Source organism: Diadema setosum, chromosome 15 (assembly GCF_964275005.1).
Source record: "Diadema setosum chromosome 15, eeDiaSeto1, whole genome shotgun sequence".
In the NCBI taxonomy this organism is placed as follows: domain Eukaryota; kingdom Metazoa; phylum Echinodermata; class Echinoidea; order Diadematoida; family Diadematidae; genus Diadema; species Diadema setosum.
This window is the reverse complement of record NC_092699.1, coordinates 33,764,197-33,775,425: the sequence shown is the minus strand read 5'-3', so window position 1 is coordinate 33,775,425 and position 11,229 is coordinate 33,764,197. Positions and strand designations below refer to the sequence as shown.

The 11,229-nt window shown below is 39.6% G+C and overlaps 1 protein-coding gene across 1 annotated transcript in view; it reads right to left on the bottom strand.

The window, feature by feature from the left end:
• Window positions 1-1,435: 1,435 nt before the first annotated feature.
• Window positions 1,436-11,229, bottom strand: part of LOC140238702 (uncharacterized) — a 31,695-nt gene continuing 21,901 nt past the window's right edge. Inside the window, exons 13-20 of the mRNA XM_072318602.1 lie at window positions 10,592-10,718; window positions 9,097-9,306; window positions 8,039-8,217; window positions 6,506-6,633; window positions 5,323-5,512; window positions 2,630-2,744; window positions 2,329-2,448; window positions 1,436-1,846 (exon numbers count right to left, since the gene is read on the bottom strand). Coding sequence (XP_072174703.1) covers window positions 1,436-1,846; window positions 2,329-2,448; window positions 2,630-2,744; window positions 5,323-5,512; window positions 6,506-6,633; window positions 8,039-8,217; window positions 9,097-9,306; window positions 10,592-10,718 — 1,480 coding nt within the window. The remainder of the gene's footprint in view (window positions 1,847-2,328; window positions 2,449-2,629; window positions 2,745-5,322; window positions 5,513-6,505; window positions 6,634-8,038; window positions 8,218-9,096; window positions 9,307-10,591; window positions 10,719-11,229) is intronic.

The window sequence follows — 11,229 nt, the reverse complement described above, 5'->3', positions numbered from 1 at the left end:
CACTTCCAGTCAGTACATGCATAAACTATGTTCCATGAAGATATCTTGAACAATTTTCCAAGGTAATGAGAAAAAAAAAGAAGTTTTAATATTTTTTACTTGACCTTTCGACCTTTGACCTTTGACCTCATAACCCAAACTTTCACCAGAGAATCTTAATTGGGTAATACATGTACACACTAAGTTTCAAGAGAATATCTTCAGGCATTCAATAGATATGGTGGAAATAGTGAAATTTTATGTATTTGACCCTGACCTTTTGACCTTTGATCTTTGACCTCATGACCCAAACTTTCACCAGAGGATCTTAATTGGGTAATGCATGTATACACTAAGTTTCAAGAAAATATCTTCAGGCATTCAATAGATATGGTGGAAATAGTGAAATTTTATGTATTTGACCCTGACCTTTTGACATTTGACCTCTGAGCTCATGACCCAAACTTTCACCAGAGAATCTTAATTGAGTAAGACATGTATACACTAAGTTTCAAGAAAATATCTTCTGGCATTCACTAGATATGGTGGAAATAGTGAAATTTTATGTATCTGACCTTGACCTTTTGACCTTTGACCTTGAGCATGTGCACCCAAAAGTTGATAGGCACAACTTCACCCCCTAATACACATACATGCCAACTTTCATTGGGATACCTCAACAAGTGTTGATAGTTACCTTGTCCACAAAATTCATTACGGACGGACGGAAGGACGGACGGACGGATGGAAGGACGGACGGACGGACAACCCGAAAACATAATGCCTCCGGCACCACTTCGTGGCGGAGGCATAATGAAAACTCCAACACAAGAGAAGTACACACATCCAATATGTCGCTTTCGATTTCGTCATAGTAAAGTGGTCATGAACATTGTGACTTTTTAAAAGTAAAATAGATCGGTCTAGTAGGCCTTGGACTGCACTACAATGTCAATGAAGGTGACTGCTTGGTCTCGACGAAGTATGAAATTTGATTTTTTATTTTTTTTTATTCTTTTTTTTAAAGAGCGAATATCAATCACCTTCATTTCCGTACAGCCAACTAAATATTATTCTACAAACATGACCTATATGCAAATACAACCACAAATTTAACAGTATATATGTATTGGAAAGAACACAGTGTCACATGTGAACACATTATGTTCACTATGTGAAAATGCTCGAATTTCACAGTGTGAAGTGAAGATTTTTTCACACTGTGGTTTTGATTTTCTCAGAGCATTCACATAGTGATGTTCTGTTTTACTCTGTAAATTGGTGAATCACAATGAATTGTGTTCACATTGTTGAAAGGCTCGAATTTAATAGAGTGAAAAAATTTCACACTGTGTTGACAATGTGTTCACAATATGTACACACTGTGTTTCAAATTGCGTTTTACACTGTGGGACACTGTGTTCTTTCCAGCAGGGCAAGCATAGCCATTATCTGGTTAAGCTAGTCCGCTGAATCCCTGCATCAATATGTCAGCCGTGGGTCTATCCTTTGGATCTTTCTGGAAGCATGGTGAGATCATAGCCCTGACTCGATCGTCCAGATCTTTGCTTTGTACTCCTGGAGGGGTTACGTCACCACTCGCAAATTTCCAAGTAAGAGCAAAGAGATTCATTCGAGGCCACAAATATTTGCCAGTGAACAGCTCCAGAAGAGTACCAGCTAGAGACCACACATCACTGGCCGATGTCGCTTTTATGGTCCCTCTCTTATCCGTGCAGAGTGCCTCCGGAGGCATATAGCTGGGCGTTCCGCGCGCATCAACGAATGTAGTACTCAGGGAGGAGCAGCTCTTGATGTGAGCTAGACCGAGGTCACACAGGTAAGGTCTGGAGGTCGCAGCCTCCAGCTGCAATGGAAGGATCATGGGATTTAAATAATAAAAGCAAACAATCAGAGAAAGCGAAAAGATTTTCAATGCCGTTTTCATGGGGTATTAAGGGTAATAACATTGTTCATAACGTATACAATGCCTTTCCAAAATGACATGGTGATATCTTCCCTCTAAATCGCATTCACTGGCATAATGTGCACCATCTCCAAACGGGGAAGTAGGGCTATATTTTGTCATCCTGTAGCAAAGATACGGAATATCTCAATTGTATATCACATTTCCGACTTTAGACCCTATCAAACTCTAAGCTTAAAAAAAAAAATAATAATATAATTATATATATATATAAATATATATACTTTATACAGGTATATAGGCCCACATAACTATTACCAGATAGGGCCTACTGACAGTTTCCTTATAGGTTCACGAGTATACTGCGACAGTGTACACAGGTATTCACCAGGAAGTCAATAAGGTCTAAGGATTGTACTCACAATGACATTGCCTGGCTTTATGTCGAGATGAAGGATTTTGCAGTGATGAAGATACGTCACAGCCGACGAGAGGTCGCGGGACACTCGGACCTTCTGCTCGAAGGAGAGCGGGTTACCGTCCTGCGGGGAGGAAGCGTTCAACGTGGTATCAATTTGTGGATGTAGATGACAACTAGACAAAATACATAAACATTAGGCCTATACACAGACTAATGAACTTTAGGTGCATCTCTTCTCCTTTCTAAATATTCAAAAGGCTATGGTGGGAATGCCTTTGATGGCATGGCTCATGACCACTTACGTCAAATATCACTTTCATGAGGTTCTTCCCACGGATTAGCTGCATCACAAGAACAGCCTGGTTTAGTTTGTGACCGACCGCCATCAGCTGAACGATGTTGGGATGAATGGCCCGTCTGGGGAGGAAAAGACATATCAAAACAGTACGATGCAAGTAAAATCGTGCTGAAGATGTGTTTATTTGTTTGTTTGTTTTTTCCTCTCTTTTTTTTTTTTTTGGGGGGGGGAGACAATCAGTAAACAAAATCAAGTAATCTATAGATACTACCACTTAACAAGGTCAACAAAAAATGATTTTATTCAACGTAGATACTAGGCGTTACAAAAACAAAATCCAACTTTTGATCCTTAATAGTTCAAAAACTATATATCAGATACCACCGACATTGATATGAGAAATAGCTGAATAGTGAAAACTTTTGTTGGAGGTAATTTTAAACGAATAGTATAGATTTGGTTGAGATAGGGCTTCAGGTTTCCATTTTGTGAGAAAATGATAATTATACTTCTTATAAAATATGAAAGAGTGTATGATTCTAAGAGGAGTTCAAAATTTCTTGAATGACAATAATAGTTTTGAAATGGCTGAGATATCCAAAATAAAGCGATCCTAATAAAAGATTATGGAGCCTACCTTTTATTAAGATCGCTTCGTTTATTTTGTTTTTGGATATCTCAGCCATTTCAGAACCGAGTTTCAAAAAGAAAGCACAACTTTAAATTCCTCTCACAATTGCATGCTCTTTAAAATTTCAGAAGTTGTTTTCCTAGTATCTTGCAAAAAGTTAAAAGCAACGCAATTATGTACCATCCCTTCAAAATGAATGATTAGCCAATTTCATTAAATTCAGATTGAATTTTATATTAGGGTTCAGATTTTCAACCCTTTGTACAAAATTTTTACTTTGCACCAGGGTCAATTGGTGTGTATGGGTATGTGTGGTTAGCATCCAGACAATGGAAAATGACCAGGATGTGAATGCTGTACCATTTATCAGCTAGGCATTCCACTATCACAGCTAGTCTTTATTCATCATCTGGTATTAACTGTAAAAAGTTATTTCACTGAGGCGTTATTTTAATGCATTTTGAAGCATTCAAAGTAAAGCGAAGTGACTTAAGTCATTCAAAGGATAGGAATATTGGTGTTGTCCTTGATGATAATAGGGAGCTTTAGATTTTAGACGCGCGCACGTTCAAAGAGAAAAAAACACGATCTGAGCGTGCGCAGTAGCGCGGATCAAGTTACTGCGCACACTCAGATCATGTTTTTTTCTCTTTGAACGTCCGCGCGTCTAAAATCTAAAGCTCCCTAATGATGATAACGACGACGATAATGATATTACTGGTGATGACGATGATGATAGTGATGATGATGATGTTGCTCCAGTATGTTGCAGTAGAATAAAAAAAAAAAAGGTATTTAAAGAAATTAATTACATTCACCAGCCTTCTTTAGATGACCAAAATATCATCATGCTATTTGCAGTATTCGAAATTAGATATTGGAAGTAAAGTCAAATTATTTTGTTTATGACCTATTTTTGTAATTTTTCTAGGAATTAAAGAATTGACAGTTTACCAAACTTTGTTGTATTTACACTTATCTTGGGATTGCGTTAAAGAACTGACAGTTAAATTTATTGTGTCTTTATTTTCCTATCTTGAATTGAGTGGCTTTTGCTATTAGTATGTACTAAAGATAAATCAATATAAATTGAAAATGAAATAAAAAAAACTATTGTGAACTGTATCAACTCCGTTGAAATTCAAACCCTCCAATTCTCCTCTTTTCACCCCCAATATCAATACATTTTTTTAAGTCTGTGTCGAAATGCTCTAAAAGCAGTTGCCAGTTGTTGCCCAGATGATTACATTAAGGGTCGTTACACGCCCATCCAGATGGAATCGACTTTTATCAGACATGACAAGGCAGGGCAGATTATCAATGCATATGTATGTACTGCCTTTCAATGATTCTCTTGGGAATTTTAAGGTCATGGGGTCAAAGGTCAAGGGTCAAAGGACAGGTGAAAATGCTCAAATTCTACTATGTAATACTGAAATTACACATTTTCTCCTTACATTGTAGATTACTCAATGCATAAACTTAATAATAAAACTCGTTATACCATGCCAATGCATTACTACACAATGATTCGGCTATTTTGTCCGTGGCGTCAAACATGTCAAAGGTTACAAGGGAAAGTGTTCAAATGTCACAATTTTCCCCATAATTTAAAAGTAGCTTAAGGCATTATGAATATGGATGTTACCAGTTTAGTTAGGGATTATTTGAAGAATGTGGTCCAAGGGATTAACGGAGAATGGTGCAAAAATGCTCAAATCACCGAATACCTACTCTCTCAATGTAGTCATCCTCCCAGATGAAACCTAGTTCAAGGAAAGTAAACACCAACAATATTTGTAACAAACATGTAATTTTGTTTTTGCTTTTGTTTTTGCTTGTTTGTTTTGTTTGTTTGTTTTTTGCCATTGAAGTGAAACTGCAGTCTGAACATTGTCAAGACGTACTATAGGCCTATTGGGAGAACCAGATGGCGGTGATAATCACGCCATCCAACACACTCCTCGTGAATCTCTGGTGCTTGTGCCTTTAACCTCCGCGATAGTTCTTTCCTAGACCTCGTCACTGTTGTGACCATTGTGTACTTTGCTTTCACTAGAACTCACTTGTGAATGGACACTTCAGACTCTACGTCATCCATTCGATTTCCCTCAGAGCACATGATTTTGATGGCCACTTCCGTACCTCTCCATCGCCCAGTGCGCACCTCTCCATAGCCTCCCCGGCCTATCACTTCTCCCTGCTCCAAATCCTCGTCCGGATCTTCAATGATATGGACGCCTGTAAATGATTCGTCTTTGGATGGAGATAACGTATGGAGTCGGGTATGAAAGATATTGCAACATCAAAAACAACAACAATAACAACTTCTTAAATCCCCCATCCTCTCTCTCTTTCAATTCTCACCAGCATGTTTATTTTTTTATCAGCAATAATGTGGGTTTATGACGGCATTGGTGTGTGTTGGAGGAAAATGAAGTGAAAAGCATGTGCCATTAAAGAAAGCTTCCACATGATTTTAATAGTTTTCGTTACACTATAAGAACGCCGTGTCATTTTCAACGTAGCATAATATATATATATATATATATATATATATATATATATTGTTTATAAATATATATATCATATATATATATATATATATATATATACATATATATATATATATATATATATATATATATATATATAATAGGCGTACCTGTGCTTTGGCGTCTTGTCCGCTACTTGCAGTTTCACGCTGTGGCGATCTTCAGGCAGACTGACTTTCAAAGTGATGTGCTTCTGTGTTTATGTGGCGCCACAATATATATATATATATATATATATATACATATATATATATATATATATATATATATATATATATATATATAATGACGCGGCGTTACTATGGGGTAACAAAAACTATTAAAATCATGTGGAAGCTTTCTTTGATGGTACATGCTTTTCACTTCATTTTTTTTTTCTTTTAGACGGGTACGCCTATATGCTCTGCTTTACAGCATCGAGCACTTTTCATCAATCCTCAACAAACTATAGCAATGTATTTTTATAAAGAGTATATATAGCATTGTATGATTCAAACAAGCACTTGAAACTTTTGTTGAGTCTGAGTTCAGTCTTCATTGAGATTTCACTTTCTATACCATACCCCTCTACAATATGACTCTACAATATGCGCATTTGCAAACTATGAAGGCTTGACATCATTGATGTCAAGACACTGGCATCTTTAGCATTGTATAATTTTTGCAAAATCGCTGGATATTAATGCAAGCTTACCATGTTTGGCTTGAACCGTAGAAGACGGGAAGCCTTCCTCTTTTTGGTTGTTAAACTCTTCGTCTCCTCCGCCGCCGCCTCCTGCAGCTTCTCCCACTTCTATCATGGAACTGTCGTACGATTCGGGTCTTCAGAGAGAGAACAAATTGTTTTGTTAATACATATTTTATGTATCTGTGGGGAGAATACCAATTCTTTCTATTCCATAATTGAAAAGAATATTGATTCATATTCATTCAGCAGTTATATCGGTCTACCGATACAGCCGGTAGGATATCGGTATTGCATGTTTGATAGGGCATGACAAGCATTGTACAGAGCAAAGTACACCATGTGCTTGTCTATAATATTACAGCTAGTGATCATAACGGCAGAATGAAGTGGCAGAGCTCACGGGCAGTTGCTATTCTGGTAAAGACAACGTTTTTGTTGTTGTTGTTGTTGTTGTTGTTGTTGTTGTTGTTGTTGTTGTTGTTGTTGTTTTAAGTGTTGATGGTTCAGAGGATCCGGATTCTTGGATGTATCATTGAAAAGGTGTTACCGTTTCTTTTCTGCTTATTTGTTCTTGGCACAGAATGTTCTTTCAGATCATATTTTCGGACTTTATCGAGTCAAGACTTTATTCAGCAATTTTTCCCCTGTGTTGGCCTACTCTTCGAAACTGGATCGGGAATATTCAGTAGCAGGTATCACTGTTTAAAAGCGGCCTTCCCACATAGAGGTATAATACCTCGGATGCGAGACGGAACGTAATTTGGCAGATTGCTGGCGGATGGGACAGGGAAAATGCAGTGCACGGGTGAGTCGCCGGGCGTGCAGGATGTCCGCCGACTGCCCAGCGGCTATCAGGCGGGTGATACGCCGAATTCGGTGCAGACAAGTAGGGGTTAGGCCCGGCTGTGACGGGACTCGTTGGAAAGGACAGCTAATACGGCGACTGTCCGCCGACTATCTGTGACGCATCCCTGCACACCCGGCATGGAGCTGTGGTGGATCCGACGACTTCACACGCCACGTGTCTGCCACGGCTGTTCACGTATGCGCCGGATTAGCCGCCGGGTGTAGGCGTATGTCCGTCGGCTGTCCGTCGGCTGTGCTACGGGTGTGTCTTTCCGGGAGCAAACTCCCGGATATTTCAAACATGTTTGAAATTTTCGCGGCGTGGCCACGGCTTCGCCGTATCCGCCACGCGGCTACTAGGGATGCCCAGGGGTGTACTGGGGATCCTCAGGGATGTCTCCCGGATGAGCAGGGATAGGCATCCGCCGTCGATACGCCGTACTATACCTGTATGTGGCAAGGGGGAGCTGCATTGCGAGGCACCCATCTCCCCAGCAGAATCACTGCAGACACCATTGTGTAGACCTACAATTAATATGGATATTCCATGATGTACGCCACTGTAAGTGCCTGTCTTTACAAAAAGTCACAACGACGGTGAAATGAGAGTGCCTGAGAAAGGTACACTGCTAAAAAGCATATATTACAAAAACAAATTGATAAAAAACAAAACAAAACAGGATGTATCATTACCTTTCCCTTTTAAGAGCGATGTGCTCCAAGACTTTTTGAATTGCTACTTCTTTTAGATAGGAGAGAGGGGTGCGCATCCTTAAGTTCGTTTTCTCGATATCGGAGCCCTGCTGCACCAGGTAACACATCAAAGCAGTCAGTGGCGTTGTGATCCCATTGCTTCTATACGTAATAAGAAACTACAGTTGAAAACCAGAGCAAAACCCCAAATTAGCACTGCGTTCATCATAGTTTTCATTAAAGTAAACTGGTTGATTTTCACCCATTGTTTTGTGCTTATACTGCTCACGATGATTATCTCTTTCTGTGCCAAAATAGGTAATGTACACATATTTCTCACACGACACATACCTATAGACAGGTAATTGGTGTGGCACACAGGGGGTTGAGGGATTTCATGAGATACAAGAGTTAACTTAGACAATGAACAATAAATCTTCAAAGCATCAAATCGATATTAATGGATGATCCCACTTTTACACGTTTTACGCACAGTCAGCTAGTGATTACTCGAGTATTCTACCATCACTTGCCGTAAAATTACCCTTCACAGTTCATGAAGAATACACAAAACAAGGGTTAATCATTATTCGGTAAATTTCAATAGAGTCTGACACGCAGAAAATCAAGACAAGCTAGTAACTATCTGCCTTCCATCCGCCAACCCGTCTCCAGTTGAGACCATCATTACCTTGCGATAAATTAAGGTTTATTAGATGACAACACGATGGAATGACATTGACTCGGAACGATATAGACTCAGAAACTGATATAACATCTATAGGATCATGCTCCTACATAACAGTACTCTTTTTGTGTTGTCGCATACCGCCAGTAAGAAGTTGAAAACTGATATTATTGACATGGGCATGGAGTGCTTGTCCGTTATGGACGAGTTCCGAATACACTCGGGCAGGTGTCTATATGGAAAATGCGTGTTGTAGCAAAATCAGTCCGTCCTCAACGAGGTAATTGGTTGTGCGTGTGTGTGTCAATACTGTGTGTGTGTGGGGGGGGGGGGGAGCTGAGTGAGATTTCATAATATAGGTAGCACTCGCCTTCTTGACAACCTGCGTATCAGGTACCTCCTGGCCTTGCCGGTGTTTCATGATAGCCAGGTGCAAACACGTGTCGCCATCGCCATCACAGGTGTTAACATCAGCGCCGTGGTCGACGAGGGCCTCTACGACAAGGGGATGACCATAGAGAATAGCGAGAACGAGGGCAGTCTGATGCTCGTCGTTGTATAGATCGATGGTGCATTGCCCCTTTGATTTATAGAAAAATACGTATTCAATCAGTAAAGATGAAAATCAATTTATTGCATCCGAAAAAAAAAAAATGATTTAAATTCCGAGGACGGCGTCATGTCCGATTCTGGACTCTGCTTCAGTTCGTCTGATTCGGGGGGCAGAAAAATGTCGTTGCTGATCGACACAGACGCACTGTCGGTGTTATTGTTCGGATTCAATCATCGAGGAATTTTCCAGATTACATGGGTTTACATGTCGTGAGAGGTTGTGCCGCATTCCCCACTTTTATTAAAGGGTAACCTCCCATCTTTATCTTTGAAGATGTATTTAGCTCTCTTCAGATGGGAGAAGACGGCTGTATCGTTGTCCGATGTCCAGCAGAGCAGCGCCGAGGCATACATAGGTGTCCCGGTGCCCTACGTCAGAGCTTGTTCTGAGAAAATCAAATGGATCCTTTCTACCTTTCAGGCTACCCTATTCCCGTTTTATACTTTAAACCGGGTAACACACTAAAACAGAGCCTTGTACATCCAATGGATAAGGTACCCAAGGGAAAGAAAAGCAAAGTCGTCTACGCCAGTCGATGTCAATATACATTGGTGCAAGCTCTCCAATGTGAACAATTATGGCAAATCTGTACACAGCGCAGTACATGTGAGCAGGATGCGCGACGCTGGTGTTGCGACACAATCATGCTTCTAACATAAATTTGTTTGTTTCCCTGCGATTGAAAGTAATAGATCGCAGGTAAGATGTCAGAATCATTTTTTTTTTTAAATCAAACGCCTGTAGTACACTTCTAAAAAGAGAGCAACCCTTTGGGGAAAAAGCCTCATTTTGTTATGTATTTTTCAGCAATACCTTGTATTTCCTTTGTTCTCAATGTCAAGCTCCCCTCCCCTCATTCATTCGTTATTTACTCTTTTTTATTCTGAATGCGGCATATTCAGAACGCACTTTTGTTCTCATTCTTTTTTGATGAGCAACAAGGGTTGCTGTGAATTTGTTCTTTTTTCTGAGGGGACTGCAATGTACAAGTTTAGCGTTTCGCCAGTCCCCTCCATTTCCAAAAGCTTTTTCATTATCCTATGTTTAATACAACATTCATTGCATGACTCTGTTCAAAGTTTGTTGTCTGATCATGCAAAAAATTTAGGAGATCATTTAAATATTTGAAAAAGGAAGCATGTTTGACGTTGTTTGTTGTTGTTGAAAATGTGAAAAAAAAATAATTGAAATGAGATGTAATTGCACTTATAAATGGATGTTTGCGATAATGGACATACACATGTATTTGTACCTCTGTGACCAGGATCTTGACAATGTTGCGATAACCGTATTTGGCCGCGAGGTGTAGAGCTGAGTATCCATCTTCTTTCCGAATATCAACCAGGGAGGAATTCTTAGCAAGAATCTTGCTTGTGACTCTGAAAAAACGAGAGCGCGTTCATAGTTACTTTCACATCATAAAAATCACCAATTCTGAGCTAGGTTAAGTCAAACACTCAGAATATCGAATGTTTTGACAATAAAGTATTATTCCTAGAGAAAATGATGGTTTTTATCTCAAAGTAGAGGCAAACGAAAATGGGATGGGATTTCTCAGTGAATGGGCAGTATTATTTCAGGATATTTACGGTGTAACGTGGTAATAAGTTAAAGATACCAGACGAATTCCCCCACCATCGTCTATAATGTAAACTTTGCAATAATATACTAATTGCAACTAATTGACAATTTGCACTACATCGACGTACATAAGCACTGAATTGATCATGTTTTAGTAGTAGCCATGATAAAAAATCATGGGCGTACATACTAGAGCAGGATTCGAACCTACGACCTCCTGATCTCCAGACAGGCGTCATCTCCACTAGACCACCGAGCTTTCGCCCGACAGCAAGTGTTGGTTTTAATCCTTATAGCATGCAGCGGGTA